At 43.7% G+C, this 27,090-nt stretch overlaps 1 protein-coding gene across 7 annotated transcripts in view; it reads right to left on the bottom strand.

Annotated features, from left to right (window-relative positions):
* Positions 1 to 27,090, bottom strand: part of arid1b (AT-rich interactive domain 1B) — a 646,010-nt gene that overhangs the window by 183,727 nt on the left and 435,193 nt on the right. For all 7 annotated transcript variants that reach the window (XM_070889678.1, XM_070889679.1, XM_070889680.1 and 4 more), the window contains exons 5-6: positions 22,685 to 22,925; positions 9,660 to 9,749 (exon numbers count right to left, since the gene is read on the bottom strand). In XM_070889678.1, coding sequence (XP_070745779.1) covers positions 9,660 to 9,749; positions 22,685 to 22,925 — 331 coding nt within the window. The remainder of the gene's footprint in view (positions 1 to 9,659; positions 9,750 to 22,684; positions 22,926 to 27,090) is intronic.

Genomic DNA, 27,090 nt, shown 5'->3' with positions numbered 1-27,090 from the left:
GTCCATTGCATATGCAAATCAGGGGCCTGACACCAATTTCAGGCACGTGCCCTAGATGCTTACTGAGCAGCCCAAACCAATATGGCAGGCACGGAATAAGCGCATTCACTATTTTGGACCCTTAGTTGCCTGACGCCATCAAGTATAGGAGCAGGGAAGTCTTAATGCAGTTGTACAGGGTCTTGGTGAGGCCTCACCTGGAATATTGTGTTCAGTTTTGGTCTCCTAATCTGAGGAAGGACGTTCTTGCTGATGAGGGAGTGCAGCGGAGGTTCACCAGACTGATTCCTGGGATGGCAGGACTGACATATGAGGAGAGACTGGATCGACTGGGCCTGTATTCACTGGAGTTTAGAAGGATGAGACGGGATCTCATAGAAACATATAAAATTCTGACGGGAGTGGACAGTTTAGATGCAAGAAGAATGTTCCCGATGTTGGGGAAGTCCAGAACCAAGGGACATAGTCTTCGGATAAGGGGTAAGCCGTTTAGGACTGAGATGAGGAGGAACTTCTTCACTCAGAGAGTTGTTAACCTATGGAATTCCCTGCCGCAGAGTTGTTGATGACAGTTCGTTGGATATATTCAAGAGGGAGTTAGATATGGCCCTTACGGTTAAGGGGATCAAGGGGTATGGAGAGAAAGCAGGAACAGGGTACTGAAGGAATGATCAGCCATGATCTTATTGAATGGTGGTACAGGCTCAAAGGGCCGAATGGCCTACTCCTGCACCTATTTTCTATGTTTCGCCGATGACTGCAAATTCCGAGCCATTATGATGTTCTAAGTGCCCTGTTAACACGTTCCTAAAAATAGATTTTAGCATTTTCTCAATTGCTGATGATAGCCGATGGTTCCCTGTTTTCTCTGTCCCTCCTTCCTTGAATAGTGGAGTTCTGTTTGCTACCTTCTAACCGCGGGCCCGTTCTAAAATCTAGAGAATTCTGAAAGATCAAAACCAATGCATCCGCTATCTCAGTAGCCATCTCCTGTAAAGCCCTGGGAGGCTATCAGATCCAGGGGATATGTCGGCTTTTAGTCCCATTAACTTCCCCAGTAATATTTACTCAATAATACTAATTTCTTTAAGCTCCTCATTCGCACCAGACCCTTGGCTCCCCACTATTTCTGGAATGTTTTCTACCGTGAAGACAAATACAAAGTATTTGTTTAATGTTTCTGCCATTTCCTTATTCCTCATTATAATTTCTCCTATCTTTGCCTGTAAGTGACCAATTGTGTTCCTAACACAGATGAGACTGCACACAGGGAGGTTAAAGTAACAGTGACCTCAGTCTTTAATTAGACACTCCAGAGTGAGGAACAGGCCTTAGGGGCTAACTTATATACAGTGCTCCCAAGGGATGCTGGGATTCCTTGGGACTTCAGGGGATGAGCTCCCTGGTGGCGGAACATGGAAGTGCATGCTTTACAGATACACATCACTCCCCCCCGCAAAGTCAAAGTGAAAACTATTTGCAAGGTGAGGCGGTTGGGAGCCTTTCTTTCCCTGGTGGACCACCTCGGTACAAATGTCTGTTCTGGTGTGTTGGCTGTGCCCTCGCTGGGCTGGCGTGTTGTTGGTCCTGCAGGGCTGCTAGGTGAGTCTGGCCTTGCTGGGCTGTTGGGCATGATGGGTTTGATTTCCTGGTCCGGCGTGGTGTTGTTGATCCTTTGGGTGTGTGTTGTGGGCTCAAAAAAGGTGGTGTCTGCTGTGGGTTGTTCAGGGCAGTCTGTGAACCGCAGCCTCGTTTGGTCCAGGTGTTTTCTGCAAATTTGTCCATTGTCTCGTTTGACCACAAACACCCTATTCCCTTCTTTAGCGATCACCGTGCCTGCGATCCATTTGGGACCATGTCCATAGTTCAGCACATACACAGGGTCATTCAGATCAATTTCCCGTGACACAGTGGCACGACCATTGTTTACATTTTGTTGCAGCTGCCTGCTCTCTACCTGATCATGCAGGTTGGGGTGAACCAGCGAGAGTCTGGTTTTAAGTGTCCTATCATTAGTAGCTCAGCCGGGGGCACCCCTGTGAGCGAGTGGGGTCTTGTGCGGTAGCTGAGCAGCACTCGGGACAAGCGGGTTTGGAGTGAGCCTTCTGTGACTCGTTTAAGGCTCTGTTTGATGGTTTGTACTGCCCGTTCTGCCTGCCCATTGGAGGCTGGTTTAAACGGGGCCGAGGTGACATATTTGATCCCATTGCGGGTCATGAATTCTTGAAATTCGGCACTGGTGAAACATGGCCCCTTGTCACTGACCAGTATGTCAGGCAGGCCGTGGGTGGCAAACATGGCCCTCAGGCTTTCAATGGTGGCGGTGGCAGTGCTTCCCAACATTATTTCACATTCAATCCATTTTGAAAAAGCATCCACCACCACCAGGAACATTTTACCGAGAAACGGGCCCGCATAGTCGACATGGATCCTCGACCATGGTCTGGAGGGCCAGGAACATAAACTTAGTGGTGCCTCTCTGGGCGCGTTGTTCAACTGAGCACATACGCTGTATTGCCGTACACAGGACTCTAAGTCAGAGTTGATACCGGGCCACCACACGTGGGATCTGGCTATCGCTTTCAACATTACTATACCCGGGTGTGTGCTGTGGATATCCGAGATGAACGTCTCCCTGTCCTTTTTTGGTAGCACGATGCGGTTACCCCACAACAGGCAGTCTGCCTGAATGGACAATTCGTCCTTTCGCCGCTGGAACGGCGCAATTGGCTCTTGCATTTCAACGGGGATGCTGGCCCAGCTCCCATGCAGTACACAGTTTTTTTTACTCGGGACAGCAGAGGATCTTGGCTGGTCCAAGTCCTAATCTGGAGGGCCGTGACAGGTGATTCATCATTTTCAAACGCTTTCATGACCATCAACAAGTCTGCGGGCTGCGCCACCATCAACAACTTTACAGGCTGCGCCATTTCCACCCCCGTGGTGGGCAATGGTAGCCGACTGATAGTTCTCAGTGCCTAGCCTGTGGCGGATGGAATAGTTATACGGCGATAGCGCGAGTGCCCACCTTTGTATGCGGGCTGAGGCATTAGTATTTATCCCCTTGTTTTCAGCGAACAGGGATGTGAGGGGCTTGTGATCGGTTTCCAGCTCAAATTTGAGGCCAAACAGGTACTGATGCATTTTCTTTACCCCGAACACACACGCTAATGCCTCTTCCTCAATCATGCTGTAGGCCCTCTCGGCCGTAGACAAACTTCTGGAAGCATAGGCGACAGGTTGCAACTTCCCCACAATGTAAGCTTGTTGTAATACACACCTGACTCCGTACAACGACGCGTCACATGCTAACACAAATCTTTTACACGGGTTATACAATGCAAGCAGCTCGTTGGAGCATGAAATGTTTCTGGCTTTCTCAAAGGCAATTACTTGGTTTTTCCCCATACTCAGTTCTCACCTTTGCACAATAACACATGTAGAGGCTCTAAAAGGGTGCTTAACCCCGGTAGGAAGTTACCAAAATAGTTGAGCAGTCCCAGGAACGATCGCAGCTCCGTGATGTTCTGTGGCCTGGGCACGTTCCTGATAGCCTCTGTCTTGGCGTATGTGGGCCGAATGCCGTCCGCCGCGATCTTTCTCCCCAAAAACTCCACTTCTATTGCCACGAAGATGCATTTCGACCTCTTCAGCTGCAGCCCTACGCGATCCAGTCGCTGGAGGACCTCCTCCAGGTTTTGTAGGTGCTCGGCGGTGTCCCGACCCATGACCAATATGTCGTCCTAAAAGACCACCATGTGTGGTACCGACTTGAGTAGGCTCTCCATGTTTCTCTGGAAGATTGCTGCAGCCGACCGAATTCCAAACGCGCATCTGTTGTAGATGAACAGTCCCTTGCGCGTGTTGATGCAGGTGAGGCCCTTCGAAGACTCCTCCAGCTCCTGCGTCATGTAGGCCGAAGTCAGGTCGAGCTTGGTGAACATCTTGCCTCCTGCCAGCGTCGCAAATAGGTCGTCTGCCTTAGGTAGCGGGTATTGGTCTGTAGCGAGAAACGATTAATAGTTACTTTATAATCGCCACAAATCCTGACCGTGCCATCACTTTTGAGTACTGGAACAATCGGGCTGGCCCACTCGTTGAATTCCACTGGGAAGATGATGCCCTCGTGTTGCAGCCTACCCAGTGCGATTTCCACTCTCTCCCTCATCATGTGAGGTACCGCTCGTGCCTTGTGGTGAATGGGTTGTGTCTCTGGGACCAAGTGGATCCGCACCTTCGCCCCGGAAAAGTTTCCAATGCCTGGCTCAAAAAGGGAAGGAAATTTGTTAAGAATCTGGGTACATGAGGCCTCATCGACATGTGATAGCGCTCGGATGTCATCCCAGTTCCAGCGGATTTTGCCCAGCCAGTTCCTTCCAAGCAGTGTGGGGCCATCGCCAGGGACAATCCAGAGTGGCAGTTCGTGCACCGTGCCCTCATAGGTGACCTTGACCATGGCGCTGCTCAGGACAGTGATAAGCTCTTTGGTGTACGTTCTCAGTTTCGTGTGGATGGGGCTCAGTGCTGGTCTGAATGCCTTGTTGCACCACAGTCTCTCAAACATCTTTTTACTCATGATGGATTGGCTAGCGCCAGTGTCCAGTTCACGGGTAAGTCATTCAATTTTACGTTTGGCATTATAGGTGGACATTTCGTCGAAAATATGTGCACCTCGTGTACTTCAGCATCTGCCTCCTCTCTCTGAGGCTCGAAATTGCTTTGATCCACCATGGACTGATCTTCCTCTGCCACGTGGTGGTTAGCAGGTTTTGGCAGAGCTTGCACAGCTCGTTTGCAAGCTCGTTGGAGGTGCCCCATTGTTCCACAGCTCTTGCAAACATACCCTTTGAAGCGGCATGAATAGGCTGAATGGAAGCCTCCACAACACCATCAAGGTGTGAATTGCCTAGCATTCATCCTTTGTTGGGGACTCTGAGTCATCTGGGTCACCTGAGGCCTGCTGGCAGTTGCAGACCCGTGGTTTCTGCTCTGTACATTTCTGCTCGCAAACACAGTTCTGAGAGATTTGTTTGGTGTTATCACTGGTGGACATAAACGCCTGTGCTATTGCAACGGCCTTACTGAGGGTCGGTGTCTCTACAGTCAAAAGTTTTCGTAGGATGGTCTCGTGGCCAATGCCCAGTACAAAAAAGTCTCTGAGCATTTGCTCCAAGTAGCCATCAAACTCACATTGTCCTGCAAGTCGCCTTAGTTCGGCGACGTAGCTCGCCATTTCCTGACCTTCAGATCGCTAGCATGTGTAGAACTGATACCTCGCCATCAGCACGCTCTCCCTCGGGTTAAGATGCTCCCGAACCAGTGTACACAGCTCCTCATACGACTTATCTGTGGGTTTCACCGGAGCCAGAAGATTCTTCATGAGGCTGTAGGTCGGTGACCTGCAGACTGAGGAGGACCGCTCTCCTTTTTGCAGCACTTCCTTTTCTGTCCAGCTCGTTGGCTACAAAGTACTGGTCTAGCCGTTCGACATAGGCTTCCAAGTCCTCACCCTCCGAGAACTTCTCCAGGATGCCCACAGTTTGCTGCATCTTTGCGTTGGATTCGTATTCTCGTCGCCAGTTACTGTGTTCCTAACACAGATGAGGCTGCACACAGGGAGGTTAAAGTAACAGTGACCTCAGTCTTTAATAAGACACTCCAGAGTGAGGAACAGGCCTTAGGAACCAGCTTATATACAATGTTCCCAAGGAATGCTGGGATCACTTAGGACTTCAGAGGATGAGCTCCCTGGTGGCGGAACATGGGAGTGCATGCTTTACAGACACACAACATGACCCATGCTTACTTTTGCTGATCTTACTTTTTACATATCTATTATCTCTTGCCATCTGATTTTATATCTCTTGCCAGTTTACTCTCATTCTATTTTCCCTTTCTTTATCAATTTCTTGGTCCTCCTTTGCTGAATTCTAAAATCATCCAATCCTCAGGCTTGCTACTCTTTCTGGCAACATTATAAGCCTGTTCCTTTGATCTAATACTATCTTTAACTTCTCTTGTTACTCACGGCTGGACCACTTTTACCACTTTTCCCTTGAGGTTTTTATTCCTTAAGGGAATGTATATTTGTTGTGAATTATGAACTATTTCATTCAATGTTTTCCATTGCTTATCTACCGTCATATCTTTTAATCTAGTTTCCCAATCTTCCTTCGCCAACTCGCCTATCAAACCTTTCTAGGTTGTTTTCTTCAGAATTAAAACCCTAGTTTCAGACTTAACTAAGATTTAAGACCGCATATCCTCTCCATCGCCTCGACCTCCTACTTCCACCTCCGTAATATCACCCCTCTCCACAACTGTCTTAGCCCATCTGTTGCTGAAACCCTCATCCAAGCTTTTGTTACCTCCAGATTCGACTATTCCAATGTTCTCCTGGCCAGCACCCCATCTTTCAGCCTCCGTAAACTTGAGTTCACCCAAAATTCTATTGCCGTTAGCCTTATTTGCACCTAGTCCCGGTCACCCATCATCCCTGTGCTCACTGGCCTACACTGGCTCCTGGTCCAGCAACACCTCTATTTTTAAATTCTCATCCTTGTCTTCAAATCCCTCTATGGCCTTGCCCCTCCCTATCTCAGTAAACTCCTCCAGCCCTACAACCTCCAATTCTGGCCTCTTGTGCATCCCTTATAATTGCCGGCATGCTTACAGCTGCCTAGGTCCCAAACTCTGGAATTCCCTCTGTATACCGCTCCTCCTGGTTCTCCTCCTTTGAGACACTCCTTAAAACCTCCTTCTTTGATTAAGCTTTTGGTCACCTGCTCCAAATGTGGCTGTGTGTCAAATTTTGTCTGATAACACTCCTGAGAAGTGCCTTGGGACATCTTATTATGTTAAAGGCGCTGCATAAATGCAAATTATTGCTCTTTTTGACTGTTTAACATTAGCATCTGTTGGATGGTTGGGATTGTTTTTAACTTTTTGTAGTACTAGTGACTCATTCAAACTGTTGCTCTGCTTAACCTGTGTGACCCTTCACTGTAATCCACAGCGTTTGTGCAGCACTGAGGGCCCTCTGATTTGGGATCATACAAACTGATTGTACACAGTGGCCTTGGGCAGATGTATACTGGCCAAATTCAATTTTGTGAATGAGCAAAAGGCTCAGACTGAATTTTGCATCAACACCATTCTTGAATGTACACATGCTTTGTGAAAACAACTCCTCTGTTACCAGCATTCCTACTTTAATACATTTTGAAAAGAAATAAAAGAAATGTGTAAATCTGAAATAATAATAGAGAATATAATGGAAAAATACAGCAGACAAGTCAGGATCTGAAAGGAAAGGATAGTTTACATTTTGGGCAGGACCCATCGTCAGGAATCTATAGATTCTCATGGATTCTCATTTTTCTTTTCCACATGCTAAATTACTTGCTGTGGTTTCCAAAATTCTTGTACCTGCTTTGAAAGCTGTGAAGAACTTTTAATTCTCAAAAGATTACAGGGCCTTACAGTTTACAGCAGGGAAGTAAAGATCAAAACGTTAGTGAAGTAAACAGTACTTACTATCCTCTCACCCCAAAAAGATCTTTAAATAAATGTCAGTAAAACCATTCATAACACAGTTCTTACACATTTTGTACAAGACTTTACAAAACCTTGAGGTTATCTAATTATAATCAAATTTTGGTCACTCATTTGGTTGATCTTGTGCATCTCTGACATAATTCAAAAGCCTTCCTAAGTGACAGTGCCTACCTTTACAGTGTGAGCAATTGACAATAGCATTTGTTGCATCCCCAGATCAAATAATTGATATTTTACACTAAATGCATAAAACATTAAGTTAAATAGAATAAGTTAGTCCATCTACATTGATGTGGGTGGGTAAAATAGAAGAGCATCCGTTTAATCAAATTCAAGGCTACTTCGTAGCCTAAGATGTTCACAGAAAGAGCTAACTGGCAATTTCTAATGAACAGTTTGAATATTAAATTTCCCCAACCCCTTTCAAATATATGTATAGTTTGCAAAACAGAAACTAGAATTAAAGGGGGAAACTAGAAGCACAGTTCATGAAAGAGTAGTGGGAGCAGATTCAGTAGTAACTTTCAAAAGGTAACTGGATAAATATTTGAAGGGGAGAAAATTGCAGGGATATGGGGAAAGGGTGGGAGAGTGGGACTAATTGAGTAGCTTTTTCAAAGAATCTGCAGAGGCATGATGGGCCCAATGGCCGCCTTCTGTGCTTTAAGATTCTATGAATTCATTGATCTTGATAAAATTGATTATGTTAATGAGCTGAAAATTGCGGCCTTGCAAAAGCCGGTTCTTGCGGCGCGATGAGCATGCGCTGAAAAAACAGCTTTTCCGATCTGTCAAAAATTCGAGATTCTACGCATCCCTGGGAGAAGGATATCTGCGTGGCAGAGATTGGGCTATTTGCCCAACTCATGCCCAGCCAATGTCCTTCAAACTTTTACGCCTGGTATAAGCAGGCATATAGCTTACTTTTACCAGCGTAACACTTTTAAAACATAGAAAAATTAAATTTAAACACTCATTTTTATATTAAAAACCCTGTCCATTTAGGTATGTTTATTTTTAACCCTATTAAAACACATTTAAAAACATTTCCCCTAATTTTTTTTTCTAAAACATTTAATTTTACATATGTGAGGTTTTAAAAAAAATTTATTGTGCTGTGTTTCGGTGTTTTAGGGGATTATTCCCCTTGATAGTAATGGGAGCCCGTACAAACAGAGCTCCCATTTTTATCAATGAGAATACTGCATAGTGATTGGTGGTCCAGGCCCATGTGATTCCAGCAGATGCGTTCGTACGTGAAAGACAGTTCCCCATGCGCTGCGCAGCGAATGAAGGCCTCAGACCAGAATCCTACGTTTCTCCAGGACCAACAGGTAGTTTCGTAGATTTTTTTCGGGTCAGATCAGAGGCGTTCATACGAAGGGAGCCTCCAACCGCAATTTTTGGCCCTGGAGAGCAAATTGTCATTTAAAAAAAAAATGGTATGGCTGATTAAGATTGCTAATTCTGTAGACACTGCCAGAGTTTGAAAAATAAATAGCATCAGAGATGCAAACCTTTTGGATTAACAGCAGAATACACTACTGGAGAGACGTCCTGTAACCTTAATTCTATTATGCTATATTCAGTTTCACAAATATACAGAAAAATGTATTAGCTGTAAAAGAAAATTGTGCCATTTAGAATTAAGGACTTGGAAAGCAAGTATTTTCATTTTGACAAAATAGAAAGAATTTATATCGCACCTTGTCACGTCTCAAAGTGAATTACTTTAAGATGCAGTAACTGTTGTTGTACTGACAAAAAGGTGGTTAATTTGTAATGCAAACACTAACTCTTAATTTTTGCTTTACATCATAATCTCATACTTGTGGTCCACCAAGGTGCAGTCCACAAAGATTAACTGTCATCTGCTGATTTATTTAAAAACTAGTCATATCTGTTGTCACATGGAAAAATTGTATTAGCAGTTGCCAAAGTGCCAGTTTGTAAAATGTACACGCTCCATAAAACATGTAGCTGATAACTTGGTGTTAAGCTTTGTCCAAGAAGGTATTTAATATATATTTTTTGAAATTAAAAAATATGCATGCTGTTTATCTCATGCCATTTAAAACAGAAATTACATTAAAGCAACCAACCTCGATCCTGTGACATAGGTGACTGGCTCATGGCGGGATGAGGGCTGGCATCTGATTGGCTATTGGGAGGCTGAGCTGGCATCTGATTTCCTGCATTGTGAAAAAAGGATCCAGATAAATGCAACAGCATTTTAGTTTATTAGCTGCAGAATAGAAGAAAAAGTAAATCTATAATTTAGTGATTCGAAATTCCTAGGAAGCAAAGAAAATCTACTTCATGATAAATTAAGCATGCTGCAATCTGTCTTTTGTTTTTTGTGGTGAGAAACCCCTTCTCTAAAACCACACAGATTGGAATATAAACTGCTTGGAAATCATGATCCACACCAACTTCCATAGCAGAATCAGAGGTTAAAGACATATTAACACAGCATAAAATGAGGAGGTTCAAAGGAACTAAATTCAGCTACTAAACAGTATAATTCAAAGGAAATAAAAAATATTTTAACTGAAGAGATAGGTGAAGGTGACCAAAGTGTGATGTGAAAAAAAGTCCATCCCATCTTCTTTCTGACAGTCTAGAAGGCATTGGTATAAGGTGAGGTACAGCTCCATAGGTACTGACAGCTTTCTGGAAATTTGGCATTCACATACTGGACATCAGCAGACTATGTAACTATGGAGTGCATAACAAGAAAGTCTCATCCAATGTCCACACACGGCAATTTCACTGGAAGTTACTCAACAATGATTAGCAGAAATCTTGGTTGATTTTTGTCCTCTCTAGACTGGGGACAGACAGTAAGGGCATGGAGAGCAATTTCATCACCACCCAGGCTAAAATTAGCCAGCTCATGGGACTTTCTTGGCCTGTATGGCTGAGTTTCAAATGAAGTAGTGTAATTATACATTAAGCCATTGGAGCACTAGCAAAAAATAGTTTGTAATAAGGTTTGTCCATTTTTGTCCTGCTCTCTCACAGGGCTACAACTACAACCGGTTGGTCACCAAACCTAATTCTACATTGCGTAACACAGACTGGGCGAAAAGTTGAAACTAAGGGGCCGAAATTGCCCCCCTCCTTAAGGTCAATTACCAAGGGGGCGGTAGAGCCTTTCTGACTGGGGGCAGGTGGATGGTCCAACCCATCTGAAATTGCCCCCAGGCTGGGGACCCCTGCGCTGTCGGGCACGCAGCGACCCCTTTCCGCCCAATGAGGGAAATTGCCCCGAGGGAGCAGAGCCACCGCCGGACAGTGCCCCCGACAGCTTTTCCTGGTGGGAAGCTGGCATTGGCTGGGCAGTGCGTCCGCCCTTCAAGGGGCTGCCCTCACCTCTAAGTGACAGGGAGGGACGTTACTACACATCAGCACGACGCGGCATGTCCGCACGGTGCTGATGATATCGCCCGCTTTCCGCCCCACTCCTGACGCACTTCCACCCTCAGCCGCCCGGATTCTTTTTTTTTTTATAAAAGAGAGCAATTTCGATCAATTCTTCGCCCCCATTGATTCGGGTGGTGAAGCATCACTTAACTCGAATTATTCGCCCCAAACGTGGTGGAGGGCAATTTCAGCCCCCAAGACTTTTTATATTATTAAAACCCCAGTGGTAATGCAGCAAGGTGGCATAATGGGTTCGACACTGGTCCGACATAAACGTTCAATTTCAGCGCAGACAACTGCGCCTTTGTTTAAAAAAAACTGCCAGCAGATAAGGGAAGCCAAGGACTGGAGAACTGCAATGACTAGGCCTATGTCTCAGGAATTCTCGTCTTCAATTCTGCCGTTGATGAAAAGGTTTATTTTGTTCCCTACTACTGAGAAGCCCTTTAAGCTTACTAACACCAAATAATGTGCATCCAAGTTAATATGTTCAAAGATAGTGAACATTTTCTTAAGCATCAACTATCTCCCAAGTACTAAAATAATTATAGATGGGTTTCAAACTAATGTGAATGGACTGATAATGTAACCATTTCATTTCCAATAAAATAACTGAAACCCGACTGCAATGTTACCTAAATTGAAAACAGAAAATGCTAGAAATGCAGTTTGTCCATCAGCATTTGTAAAGGGAACAGGTAGGCAAATGTTACATTGCATTTCCAGAATTTAATTTTTTCGGTCTTTTAGAATATCCAATTTTCTTTTTATTTGTGCGGTAATGTTACCTAAATTTTTGAAATCACTGAGCCTAACAAAGAGCAGGGTGTTAGATGGGCTAAGCAGCTAACATTAATATCCTAGTTATTTGAGCTTAGTACAGTGTGATTTTCACACCATACCAGTGCAAATGTACAGTATCAGCATGCTGATTTTATAGGTTTGTGAAGTTGGCATCAATGACAAGCCAGTCTGGATGTGGTGGCCTCATATATTTAATGGTGTGCATTGGCTGTAGTATAAATCCAATGCCAGGAAGCACTCTCCACAATGCACCACGGAAAAATTAGCTTCATGCTTTCGCTCTGAATTAAAACCTTAAAAAAGTGTTCATTTTCTATGTTTCTATGTTTCAACTGGAGGCTAGGTGGAAAGGTCAATACCACAACATAAATGTAATGAAACTGTTGGTTATCTGAATACTCCTGATGAAATATTCAGAGGGTTGGGACTACTTACCAGTTTAATATTTTAAAGGACTGGGAGAATAAAATAAATGTCCAAATTGCTGTGTGTTCGGAGTTTGTTTTTTCAATGAATGACTTAATAGAAACAAAGCCCACCTTCAAGCAGTAAGACAGCAATAAAATGCTGGAAATACTCAGGTGGTCAGGGTCACAGACCTGAAACATTAACTCTGTTTCTCTTTCCTCAGATGCTGCCTGACCTGTTGAGTATTTCCAGCATTTTCTGCTTTTATTTCAGATTTCCAGCATCCACAGTATTTTGCTATTGTAGTAAGACAGCATTGCTTTTTGTTATCTTCTGGCATATTTTACATTACAGATGAACATATTAGCTGAAAACAACCATGTCCAAATTTCAAAATCATGTCCAAATCAAGAGTAACAGTAAAAATTTAAAACGGTGCGTCAATTTAGAGACAGAAACTGGTTGCATTTGTAATGGGAGTTCAACCCTACAGCTGACCTCAATTCCCAGTTTGCAAATCGAGGGATTGCAGGATATAAAACGCAGATTTTCAAACCAATAAACGTTGAGTCATGTTCTTATGAGAACTTCACTTGATGGTAGTTTCCGTTGTGTTGAGATTACCATCGATTCCAATGTTCTTAGTTAACTTTTTTACAATTTTAGTATCTCAGCCTATTAAAGGGGCCGCACAGCCTTCAAAAAATGACAGGGATCATTGGTAGGGACTCCAGGACACTTCATGCATCCTGGATAACCATGAGTGCAGGAAGTGCTGCTTGAGCTCAAGCTGGAGTCTCTGCAGGGCATCAGGGAGTCTGAGTTTCCTGGATCATAGGCTCCATGAAGTGATCACCCTACTGTCACAGAAGGCGCAGGAGGTGAGGGAGTGGGTGATCACCAGACAGAGTAGGGGGAAGACACAGGTAATTCCAGTTTTGGAAGGTGATGACTCCTTGGAGGAATGCAGTAACAATCAAACCCCCGGCACTGCGGGAGATTTGACTGCACTCAGAGGAAAAAGATTAGAAATGCAGTAGTCATAGGGATTCGATAGCTAGGGGCATAGATGGGTGTTTCTGTAACCGCAAATGCGATTTTCAGAATGATGTTGCCTCTCTAGTCTCAGGATAAAGGATAGCACCAAGTGGGTGTAGGACATTCTGTGAGGGGACAGGGAACAGCTAGAAGTCGTGGTCCACATTGGAACCAATGACAAAGGTAGAAAAAGTGTTGAGATCCTTCAGAGTTTCAGGAGCTAGGAAAAAGATTAAAAAACAGGACATCAAAGGTAGTAATCTCAGGATTACTCCCAGTGCCTCGTGCTATTGAATATAGAAACAGGATGATAATGCAGGTAAATGCGTGACTGGAGAAGTGGTACAGGGTGGGGGTGGGGGGAAGGTTTCAGATTGTTGGGAGATTGGGACAAGTTCTGGGGAATGGGGCATCTGTACAAGATGGACAGGTTGCATCTGAACAGAGCTGGGACCAATAATCTCGTTGAGGTTAAATAGTAATTTTGGGGAGGGTTTAAACTATTTTGGCATGGGAGGGGAGCCAGAAAATAGCAAAAAGGAGCAGTAATGAGATCAGAGGTGATAGCGATATAAACAGTGGTAAAATTAGAAATATACCCAAAATTATAAAGTGACGAAGGCGGTATTAAATTGTATGTATGACAATGTCTGTAGTGTAACTAATGAAGTTGGTATACTGCAGGCACAAATTGCCACATGGGATTAAGACGTGGTTGCATTAACAGAGGCATGGCTCAAACAAGGCCAGGAATGGGCTCTTAATATTCCTGGTTACCAAGGATTCAGGAATGATAGATGAGGAAAAAGAGGAAGCTATGTGCCTGTATTGATTAAGGATGATGTTACATTTCTAAATAGATAGGATATACTAGATGGTTGTAGGAGTGAATCTATTTGGTTTGAGTTGAGGAACAGAGGGAGAGCTGTTACATTGTTGGGAGTTTTTATTTGGAGAGCTCCAAACAGTGAGAAGGAGAAAGATGAGCCAATTTATTAGCAAATTTTAAAGGTGTGTAATAAAAATAAGATTAGTAATATTAGGAGAATTTAATTACCCTGTTATAGACTGGTAAAAACATAGTGCTAAGAGTAGTGAAGGAGAACTTTCTCGATCAAAATGGGGGAAAAATTCCGGTCGGAGGCTTCCTCCGGACGAACGCCTCCGACCCGAAAATGTTTTACGAAAACATTTGTGAGACCTCGCCGGATCCGTCAGCACTTCGTAGGGACCCGGTGAGGCTGGAATTTTTGGTACTTTGGCCCCTAGTTTTTACTTGCTGGATTTTTGGTGCTCGCGCATGTTAATGTACGATTTTTTTGTGTACGTTTGCGCCAGAAAAAGAAAATCGGAACTTTAGCCAAAGAAATACTTGAATTTGGCGCTGCACTCTCCGAAGTTAGTCTGGGGGGGTCGGAGCTTCAAGTCTGTGCTAAAAACTCTCTAGGCATGCGCAAAAAGCTGAAGTTGCCAGGGCAACCAGAGACGCTGAAGCAAGCTGAAGCCTGCTCCCCCACCGCTGCCGAAAGGGCCACAAAGGACCTCTCGCCCCCGCTGGATCCACGGCCACTGCTCCCCACCCCCACCCCTCCTCCCCCCCGCCCGGCCCCACTCCCACTGGACCAGTTGCATTATTGGGCCGAAAGGACTGCTCCCTACCGGCTGGACCCGCTGCATTCCCAGAAGAATGGCCCTCCCGCTCCCAAACTTCAACTTGCAGGGGAAGCGGGACTGAGTGGGGGGGTCATTCAGCCCAGGAATGCAGCGGGTCCAGCCGGTCAGGAGCAGTCCTTTCGGCCCGGGAATGCAGCATGGGGGAGCAGTCCTTTCGGCCCAGAAATCTTCTTCCCTTGCTCCAAAAAGAGTTCCCTGTGGAAAAAAAAAAGATGTCTTATCGTGTATTCTTATTGCGTCGCTCCTGTCCTCTTGTGCCCTGCGCTGATTCCTTAAGGTAACCTTTGCAGGGCTTTTGGGGCAGTGTGCGCCACCGAAAAAAATCGTGGGTGGCCAAAATCTATTAAGTCCAGAAAAACGACACCCGGTCCCGTTTTGACTCGTGTCTGCGGCAAAACAATTTTAAACTGCCGCAAATGGTCGGCACCGGCATCCAATTGTGGTGAAAATAGGAGCCTATGTCTCCAGTCTTACAAGAATGGAAGCAGTATTGGATCTGGTTCTGGGAAATGAAGTAGGGCAAGTGAATTGTGTTACAGTAGGAGATCATCTAATTCGGTTTAGAGTAATTATGGAAAGAGACCAGAAGATATTGATGGTAAAGAGATAATTTCAGTGATTTAGGAAGGGACCTCACACCGTCAGATTGGAAAAGGCGATTGCAGGGTAAAGCAGTAACATAGCAATGGAAGGAATTCAGGGAAGAGACAGACAGTTAAGGTACAAACTAGGCATATTCCTTTGAAAGGAAAAGGTAGAGCATCAAAAGCTAATGTACCCTGGATGACCAAGGAAATCAAAGTTAAAATACAACAGAAAAAGGAGGCTTATGACAAATGGGTTTTGTTTTCGGTTTCAGGATCTGGATCAAACGTCATCTAAAAAGGTACACATAAGGTCCTCAGTGTTTCTAAACTAATCCGTTTAGTTAAAATTAAAAGATAGCTGGGGAGACATACCAAGTCTAGTGAAATGTTACAATAAATATCAAATAGAATCTGCGCATACATTTTTACGACATAGGAAGTTTACCATTTTGGAAATATATGATTTTTTGAATACAATGTAACATTAGTATGGTGTACATTTTTGTGATTTTACAAAAAATTCTCAATAGGCTCGGGTAAAGACTTCTTCCCCTTTAAAGAAGCTGTATGCTGTTTTAGTTGGCATTAGATTACTGACATTTTTGGTAGAGCCTGAGGCCCACTGTAAAAGCACAGCAGAAATACCAAAAACTACAAAAACAGGCATTAAAAGTGTGAATAAATACATTTTGGAAGTAAGACTAGGGAAAGGAAACAGAGTGGAGGAGCAAAGGGATCTTGGTAAGTAGATCATTAAAGATGGTTGCTAAGTAGATAATATCATAAGAAAGCAAACGGAATCCTTGGTTTTCTATCTAGAGGCGTTAAATACAAAAGGAAGAAGGTAATGTTGAACTTACACAAGACATCGGTTAGACCTCAGTTGGAGTATTATGCACCCTTTTACATAAGAATTACGAGCAGGAGTAGCCATTCGGCCCCTCGAGCCTGCTCCGCCATTCAATGAAATCATGGCTGATCTTCTACCTCAATTCCACTCGGAGGGAAGTAAAGTGAGGTCAGAAGCAGAAGGTAGAAAGGAGAAAAGTAAAAGTGGTGGGCAGAAAAATAAAAGACAAAGATCAAAAAGGGCTACATTACAGCATAATTCTAAAAGGACAAAGAGTGTTAAAAAAACAAGCCTGAAGGCTCTGTATCTCAACGCGAGGAGCATTCGTAATAAGGTGAATGAATTAACTGCCCAGATCACGGTAAACAGATATGATGTTATTGGGATTACGGAGACATGGCTCCAGGGTGACCAAAGCTGGGAACTCAACATCCAAGGGTATTCAATATTCAGGAAAGATAGACAGAAAGGAAAAGGAGGTGGGGTAACATTGCTGGTTAAAGAGGAGATTAACGCAATATTAAGGCAGGACATTAGCTTGGATGATGTGGAATCTGTATGGATAGAGCTGCGGAACACCAAAGGGCAGAAAACGCTAGTGGGAGTTGTGTACAGACCACCAAACAGTCACAATGAGGTTGGGGATGGTATCAAACAGGAAATTAGGGATGCATGCAATAAAGGTACAGCAGTTATCATGGGTGACTTTAATCTACATATAGATTGGGCTAACCAAACTGGTAGCAATACGGTGGAGGAGGATTTCCTGGAATGTATAAGGGATGGTTTTCTCGGCCAATATGTAGAGGAACCAACGAGAGAGCTGGCCATCCTAGACTGGGTGTTGTGTAACGAGAGAGGATTAATCTTGTTGTGCGAGGCCCCTTGGGGAAGAGTGACCATAATATGGTAGAATTCTTCATTAAGATGGAGAATGACACAGCTAATACAGAGATGAGAGTCCAGAACTTAAAGAAAGGTAACTTCGATGGTATGAGATGTGAATTGGCTAGGATAGACTGGCGAATGATACTTAAAGGGTTGACGGTGGATAGGCAATGGCAGACATTTAAAGATCATATGGATGAACTTCAACAACTGTACATCCCTGTCTGGCGTAAAAATAAAACGGGGAGGGTGGCTCAACCGTGGCTTACAAGGGAAATTAGGGATAGTGTTAAATCCAAGGAAGAGGCATATAAATTGGCCAGAAAAAGCAGCAAATCTGAGGACTGGGAGAAACATAGAATTCAGCAGAGGAGGACAAAGGGTTTAATTCGGAGGGGGAAAATAGAATATGAGAGTAAGCTTGCAGGGAACATAAAAACTGACTGCAAAAGCTTCTACAGATACATGAAGAGAAAAATATTAGTGAAGACAAATGTAGGTCACTTACAGTCAGAATCAGGTGAAGTCATAATGGGGAACAAAGAAATGGCAGATCAATTGAACAAATACTTTGGTTTTGTTTTCACTAAGGAAGACACAAATCGCCTTCCGGAAATACTAGGGGAATGAGGGTCTAGCGAGGAGGAACGAAAGGAAATCCTTATTAGTCAGCAAATTGTGTTAGGGAAATTGATGGGATTGAAGGCCAATAAATCCCCAGGGCCTGATATTCTGTATCCCAGAGTATTTAAGGAAGTGGCCCTAGAAATAGTGCATGCATTGGTGGTCATTTTCCAACATTCTATAGACTCTGGATCAGTTCCTATGGACTGGAGGGTAGCTAATGTAACCCCACTTTTTAAAAAAAGAGGGAGAGAGAAAACAGGGAATTTATAGACTGGTCAGCCTGACATCGGTGGTGGGGAAAATGTTGGAATCAATTATTAAAGATGTAATAGCAGCGCATTTGGAAAACAGTGACAGGATCGGTCCAAGTCAGCATGGATTTATGAAAGGGAAATCAGGCTTGACAAATCTTCTAGAATTTTTTGAGGATGTAACTAGTAGAGTGGGCAAAGGGGAGCCAGTGGATGTGGTGTATTTAGACTTTCAAAAGGCTTTTGACAAGGTCCCACGTAAGAGATTAGTGTGCAAAATTAAAGCACATGGCATTGGGGGTAATGTACTGACGTGCATAGAGAACTGGTTGGCAGACAGGAAGCAGAGAGTAGGAATAAACGGGTCCTTTTCAGAATGGCAGGCAGTGACTAGTGGGGTGCTGCAGGGTTCAGTGCTGGGACCTCAGTTATTTACAATATATTTAATTATTTAGACGAAGGAATTGAAAATAATATCTCCAAGTTTGCAGATGACACTAAGCTGAGTGGCAGTTTGAGCTGTGAGGAAGATGCTAAGAGGCTGCAGGGTGATTTGGACAGGTTAGGTGAGTGGGCAAATACATGGCAGATGCAGTATAATGTGGATAAAGGTGAGGTTATCCACTTTGGTGGTAAAAACAGGAGGGCTGATTATTGTGTGAATGGTGACAGATTGTTAAAGGGGGAGGTGCAACGAGACCTGGGTTTCATGGTACATCAGTCATTGAAGGTTGGCATGCAGGTGCAGCAGGCAGTAAAGAAAGCAAATGGCATGTTGGCCTTCATAGCAAGAGGATTTGAGTATAGGAGCAGGGAGGTCTTACTACAATTGTACAGGGCCTTGGTAAGGCCACACCTTGAATATTGTGTATAGTTTTGGTCTCCTAATCTGAGGGGTTGCAGCGAAGGTTCACGAGACTAATTCCCGGGATGACAGGACTGACATATGAAGAAAGACTGGATCGACTAGGCTTATATTCAATGGAATTAAGAAGAATGAAAGGGGATCTCATAGAAACATATAAAATTCTGACGGGATTGGACAGGTTAGATGCAGGAAGAATGTTTCCAATGTTGGGGAAGTCCAGAACCAGGGGTCATAGTCTAAGGATAAGGAGTAAGCCATTTAGGACCAAGATGAGGAGAAACTTCTTCAGTCAGAGAATTGTGAACCTGAGGAATTCTCTACCACAGAAAGTTGTTGATGCCAGTTCGTTAGATATATTCAAAAGGGAGTTAGAAGTGGCCCTTACGGCTAAAGGGATCAAGGGGTATGGAGAGAAAGAAGGAATGGGGTACTGAAGTTGCATGATCAGCCATGATCATATTGAATGATGGTGCAGGCTCGAAGGGCCGAATGGCCTACTCCTGCACCAATTTTCTATGTTTCCACTTCCCTGCACTATCCCCCTATCCCTAAATTCCCTTAATATCCAAAAATGTATCAATCTCCGTCTTGAATAGACTCAAAGACTGATTCTCCACAGCCCTCTCGGGTAGAGAATTCCAGAGATTCACCACCTCTGAGTGAAGATGTTTCTTCTCATCTCAGTCCTAAATGGCTGACCCCTTATTCTGAGACTGTGACCTCTGGTTCTAGTCTCCTCAGCCAGAGGAAACATCCCCCCTGCATCTGCCCTGTCCAGCCCTGTAAGAATTTTATATATTTCACTGAGATCACCTCTCATTCTTCTAAACTCTATGGAGAATATAGGCCTAGTCTACTCAATCTCTCCTCATAGGACAATCCCCGCAACCCAGGAATCAATCTGGTGAACCTTCGTTGCACTCCCTCAATGGCAAGTATATCCTTCCTTAGGTAAGGAGACCAAAACTGTACACGATACTCCAGGTGTGGTCTCACCAAGGCCCTATATAATTGCAGTAAGAATTTACTCTTTATACTGAAATCCTCTTCGAATAAAGGCCAACATACCATTTGCTTTCTTAATTGCTTGCTGTATCTGCATGTTAACTTTCAGTGATTCATGTACAAGGACACCCAGGTCCCTCTGAACACCAACATTTCCCAATCTCTCACCATTTTAAAATACTCTGCTTTTCTACTTTTCCCACCAAAAGTGAATAACCACATTTCTCCACATTATGGGTCCAAATTTCCCTAGGAATTGCTCTGTTTTTTTTGGAGCAACTTGATTTTTCTGGAGTATCTTTTTAGTTGCAATTCTGGCCATTTAATTTGCGCCAGTGTGAGTGAGTTACTTAGGTTTTTTTTAAGTTTAGTTTTTTTTTCCCAAAAGGGAACGTTCCCAGCCACTTATGCCTGTTTTGGCGAGTTTGGCCAGCAAACAGTTGCTCCAAACTAACTTAGGCCAGCGTATGTTGCCACTTCTGTCCGCACAGAAAAACCTTAGCTAGAGTTAAGGAATTGGCGCAAGTAACTACATTTAAAGCACCACTAAGCACCAAACAAAGCACAAAAAGTAATAAGCTTCAATAAAAAAATAAAGAACTGAAGTAAATCCTACCTTCAACTAAACTTGGCAGCAGCTGGCCGTGTGGGAGTTCCTTCGGCCTGGGATAGGTGCGGGAGAATGCGGCTGCCGCCCCACCGACCTTCAACCCTTTTCCGGCAGGAATATTTTGCCTTTTTGCCCATTTTTTAGGTTTTTGGTCGGGCTTTAAAAATGGCAGCCTGAAAACTGGCAGAGGCATGGGTCTTCGGCCCCCTCGTGTGAGGGACCATAGACGACTCTATTTAGCCCCGAAAGGAGCTCGGAGATCGGCCGACACGCCCGAGTTCAACCCTTGGGTCGTAGGTTGTAGGCAGAAAGGTATTTTGGCGGCGCCGGCCGGCATCTCCAGCACAACACGCACACCGCTGTCCTCAAGACCAACCCGGGCAGGCTAGTACAGGCGGACGGACTGCGGGTGGGTGCACGAGTGCACTGGAGCTCGGGCTCGGCTCACACCGCTCTGGAGTCCCGATTCAGAGATAGAGAGAGTGCCAGAGGGACAGGCGGCATCGGAGCAAGAGAGAGAGAGAGAGAGAGAGAGAGAGAAATAGAAAGGCCAGAAGCAGTGGCTGGGCAGCGCAGAGTGTCGGGAGGATAAAAGCAGGCAGCAGCGACGGTGGGGGAGATGTACGGGGACTGACTTGGGCGCACGCTCAGCGGTCGGCAAGTGTGCTAGAGCCAAGTGGGCCACGTGTGCAAGGACACCGAAGTCCAGCGCAACACACGGCACTACAGAAACTCTTTGGCAAAGCGCCATCCAACTAAACGAACGCAAAGCCAGCCCAGCATGGCAAGCTACGTCGCTAAACGACAAGCTATCCTCGGTCCAAACCACTAGACTGCAGCCAAAGACAACCAACCTCTCCCCCTCCCGATCAAAACTCAGTCAAACCAACCTGTTTCTTGCAGCCCTCAGCGGCCGGCCTATGTGGCAAGCCATTCAGCCTGGTATAGGGGCGGGACGCATTCTGCAGGCATCATCATCACAATCATGGGAGGAGCTACTGCGCATGCGCGACTGCTCTACTGCGCAGCTGCCGGCACTGTTTTCGGCGCAGGGCTGTAGCTCCGCCCCCCCACTCCACGAGGAGCGCCGCGCCAGGACCCGGGACACACAGCAGAAATTAGTATTAGTTTAAAAAAAAATAATACTGGAGAAATTAATGGGACTGAAAGCCGATAAATCCCCTGGACCTGATGACCTGCATCCTAGGGCTTTGAAAGAGGTAGCTACCTCTTTCAAAGCCCTAGGATGCAGGTCATCAGGTCCAGGAGATTTATCGGCTTTCAGTCCCATTAATTTCTCCAGTACTATTTTTTTTCAGTTCCTCGTTCTCACTAGACCACTGATACTCCACTATTTCCGGGAGGTTTTTCGTGTCTTCTTCCATGAAGACAGACACAGAGTATTTGTTTAATTTCTCTGCCATTTTCTTATTCCCCATTATAATTTCTCCTGTCCCAGCCTGTAGGGGACCCACATTTACTTTTGCTAATCTTTTCTTTTTTACATACCTATAGAAGATATTGCAGTCTGTTTTTATGTCTCTCGTTAGTTTGGGGCATCCCATTATAGGAAGCATGTAAAAGCAATGGAAACAGTACAGTGTAGCTTAACTAGAATGTTACCTGGGATGATGACTTAAGAGTCAAGAGAGATTGAGAAGCTGAGACTTTTTTTTTTGCTACAGCTGAAAAGGTTAAGGAGTGACCTGACTTCAAGAGTGTGAAGGATTATTATAAGGTAACAGTGACAGATCATTTCCCCTGGTTGGTAAAATGGTAACATGATGGCACAAATTTAAGGTATTCACAAAAAGAATTTGAGAAGTTTAAAAATATATATTTACATTGAAGTGGTTGGAATGTTTTGAAAGAAACTGGTATTGAAGCAGAGTCCAAACATTCCTTTTAAAATAAATGAGGCAGTTGCGTGAAAAAGACAAATATCAAAAGCAAGCAGGAGAGTGCAAAAGCCTAGGTGGTTCATGTGGAGAAAAACAATGGCATGAACTTCATGGGCCACATGGCCTTTTTCTGTGCAGTAACAGTCTATGATTCTAGAACATTTACCAAAAAGGAAAAATATAAAATTACCTGGTACCCCTGCTGGAGACAGGGGTCCAGACCGGGACTGGTTGCTTCCGACAGGAGAACCAACAGGGGAGGGGGAGGGACCCCGGATGCCAGAGAGGTGAGGGGAAGCATGAGGGGAGAAGGGAGATTGTGCTGGGTTACTCGGTTCTCCTTGGCCGCTTGAGGATCCTGAAGCACTAACTCCAGAACTTAATGTTCCTTCTGTCCCCGTCGGCAAATCGTCAATGGATCCAGACAAATCCTAGCAAAAAAAAAGAAGTAACAATTAGGTGCTTTTTTTATCATAATACGATACCAAGTACTTCAATTACCCAATAATAGAAGATTTTACCAAACTTGGGACTTTTTACATGACCACAGTAAAGTACTAGGTTCTACATAAAAATGGATCTTTTGAATTTATTTCCATTAAATTATTGAGAAGCGTATTTACTGTTTCTCAGTAACAACAATGATCAAAACATTTTGCTGCTGGCTGTGATACTCCTGACTTTAGAGCTCCAACACAATGATGGCAAGTCCAAGACATAGTGAAACCGTCACTATTGTTAGTTTTTCTAACTGCTTGACCGATTCAAACCTTTATTTAGGCTTAGACCTAACCATAACCCATACATCGCACATGGACCATCCTGTGAAGTACATGAATATTAAACTAATTGTGGAACCACATTTCATTCCATAGCCATTTCATTCATCTAATTCTCAAACTTGATGAAATTATTCAGAAAGAACAGCATCACCATTTAAATCCATAGTCTGAGGCTTGACTGACACTTGACCTATAGAGAATATTAAAGTTCATATCAAATACAATGAGAAAGAACACTACAATCTGTACTGGGATGCAATTGTTAGACGTTAGCGCAAATGAAAAATCCAATTACACATAGGAGAGTCAGTTATGATTCGCAAAAGGCCACATCCCCAGAACAAACACAATTCAAGTCACAGTTCTCATTTTTATTTACTAATCGCCATATGTTAAGTTTCAACATTTTTTTTTTAAAAACAGGGGTTGTGAGAAGATCAATGTATGGGACATAAGTTGTTATATCAGATATGCTGGATAATTCATTTGAACTAGAAATATTCACTGGCAACTTTCATGTTCATTCCTCGTGTCTTCATTACACTGGTCAAGTGATGTAAGTGCTAAATATCTTACTGCTCAGTACAGACTAATCTCTGTACTTCCAAGATCTTTGCCCTACGTACTTGGTATGGTATTATAACTATTATATGTTGTAAACAGTATCATAATAGTTCTTTACTTCTGGAGATGGAACGGGATCTATTTAGTAGCACAGGGAGTGTTACTACCACTTGCGTAGCTTGTGGAATATCCATAAATCAGACCGTTCTATTTGGTTTCAAGTCATTTCCGATCAAGTCAGGTTAGCAGCTATCATTTTACTAATCCCTGCAGGGAGGAATGAATGACAGGTCACAGGCATTTCCTCAAGTGCATGCCTTTCAGGAATATCCCTCACAAACCTGACGCAACTCATTCACAGACAAGTTTCTCACATGACCTCTTCCTTCCCCTTCCTCCTCCCATGTACTGTACTACATCAAACTAAATCAGCACAGACAGCTTCAACAACTGCTGAAAGCTTTAACTTGTTCTCTGCCACCAGTGACCTTCGGCACTTTTTTATAAAGATGATTTGCATGATGTACATGGCTCTAAAATTTACACTGTTAGTAACCAAGGATCTGTGTTATTAGTACTGCCCACCTCCATGGGTTTGTTTTCCATCTTCCTGGAATTTCCTTCATATTTATGGGTCTGGTTGGATTCCTGCCAAAGAAATTTATAGGCCACTTGTGGTATCAAGGCAAAAAAAAAATTGTGGAGTGAAATGTTACTTTCCAAAATGCTACTAACTGCAAACAAACATAACACACTTAAGCAGTATTTCACCCCAAGCTTAGAGTTTCAGCTTACCAAACCACCTCCCCACTCACATTTTGTAAAATCCCCAATATAGCAGTAAACATTAGCAATAAAACACTGTTTTAATTACCAAACTGCATACTGAACCAAGTCAATCTATTGCCAGTTTCACCTAAAGGCTACAGACCTTTTGCAAGTCAAACCTATTTTTTGTGAAGCCAAGTTTTTAGAAGGGTTTTCAGTTGCATTTGTTTTGATTGATTATTGAATCAATGGCCCATAATCTGCAGTCAGCGGTGAAGCAAAGGCGTTTGCCGCTGGCCCCAAAGTATGATCCCCACAAAGATCTCGCAATCTCTGTAGAGAGAAGTTCGGCTTTTCTGACGTTCAGTTGAAATCAGCATAAGCTAATGGGAATCCTTAATGCGAGCTGCTGTGACGTCAACAAGCTGTCTAAACAGCCAATCACAAGGCAGAATTCTCACAGACTGATAACCAGGAAATGAGTAAGTTCCTTTGATTCTAACTTTAAAAAAATGTTAGAGAGCAAAACACAGATTGGGGCTCTCACACGGGGATAAGGTAAACTTGAAATAAAGATGAACAAGCATTTTAAAAAAAGATATATATATTTTAAAGTTTCTTCAGAATGTTAATTTTTATTAAAATGGCTAAATTTGATACTCCACAAAATTAGCATTAGTTTTTAAGGGCCATAATGTTTGTTTAGCAGTCAATACACTATTAAAACCCAGTTACTCCTAATCCAAAAGGGTCTAACTTTTAATGGAGCATTTAACAGCAATCTTACCATATAAGTGCTGAAGTTTTAGTCAGTTTCCCCAATTTCACAGATTACCGGCTTGGGGAGGGGGTGAGGGGGACACAGCGCAAAGCCAGTGTCGGAGCTGTGAATGACTGACCACAACTTCAGGATTTCCATGTTAGGATGCTCATGCGCTACATCCTGAAGTTGTGGTCCTTTTCAAAGGGATAATAACATTGAACACTGTCCGTTCGTTGTTATTACCCACTGCAAATTCTGGGCCAAAGATAACATGAGCTGTGTAATTGATGGCAAACCTATTGAATTGCTATCAGGAATTAGCAGTAGTAAAATATGGAAACATGCAGAGGAAATCCAAACTTTTCAGGACCAAATAATTATCATACAAGGAACCTAGGCTTACAAAAGCTGCTCCTGTACATACCTAGTATCCAGAAGAGGATATATTAGTCATTAAGTGTCACTTTGGCTCAGTTGCTAACACCCTACCCCTGACCCACAGGATTATGTGTTCAAGCCCCACTCAAGGACCTAATCATATAAACTGGGCTAACACTTCAGTGTTGTACTGAGATGATGCTACATTGTTAGAGGTGCTACCTTTTAGATGAGACATTGAATCATTCAAGTAGATATAAAAGATCACTTGGTACAATTTGAAGATCGTCAAGATATTTTTTTCTTTGTTTGCCTTCAACCAACACTCCAAAAACAGATTTGCTGATCATTCATTTGCTTGTGGAGTACAAATAGGCTGCTAAGTTTTCCTACATAACAGTGACTGCACTTCAAAAGTAATTCATTGGTTATAAAGCACTTTGGCACATACTTAGGACATTAAAGCACTGTTGGGCGGGCCAACAGTGCATGCCGGACACAAGACTCCCAAAGCAAGCGCTCTACTCGGAACTCCTACACGACAAGTGAGCTCCAGGTGGGCAGAGGAAACGTTTCAAGGACACCCTCAAAGTATCCTTCATAAAGTGCAACATCCCCACCGATACCTGGGAGTCCCTGGCCAAAGACCGCCATAAGTGGAGGAAGAGCATCCGGGAGGGCGCTGAGCTCCTCGAGTCTCATCGCCGAGAGCATGCAGAAAAGAAGCGCAGGCAGCGGAAGGAGCATGCGGCAAACCAGACTCCCCACCCACCCTTTCCTCTAACCACTGTCTGTCCCACCTGTGACAGAGACTGTAATTCCCGAATTGGACTGTTCAGTCACCTGAAAACTCACTTTTGGAGTGGAAGCAATCTTCCTCGATTTCGAGGGACTGCCTATGACTGATGTATAAAAGCAAGTTCTTCCTTTTGTGCCTGTAAAGTAAATATCATCCATAAATTCATATATATATAAAAAAAATTGCATGTGCACCACACTTTAAATGGGTCTGCAGCGCAAATAATGTTGCGTTTTTCCAACTAACTCCATTTGAACAAATCAACAAACACTTAATTGGAACTGAGTGCATTTCTACCTTCATCCAACACTCTTTTCCAAATTCCATGTCTGTTTATGAATCCTGCTTTTCCTGTTATTATATATATTAAATTTACATGTATCCTGCAACTCAATATGAGGAGTGCAACAGGAGTGTCACTAGTTCATGACATAAAATTCAGGAGTATAAGGGAATGGGAGGAATGTCATTGAGTTTAGTTCTACTCCACAGAATAGGATTAACAGGGAAAATAGGCAGTCGGGGAGTGGTCCAGTTTATTT

This window comes from Pristiophorus japonicus, chromosome 9, assembly GCF_044704955.1.
Source record: "Pristiophorus japonicus isolate sPriJap1 chromosome 9, sPriJap1.hap1, whole genome shotgun sequence".
Taxonomy (NCBI): domain Eukaryota; kingdom Metazoa; phylum Chordata; class Chondrichthyes; family Pristiophoridae; genus Pristiophorus; species Pristiophorus japonicus.
This window is presented reverse-complemented; position numbering and strand designations above follow the sequence as displayed.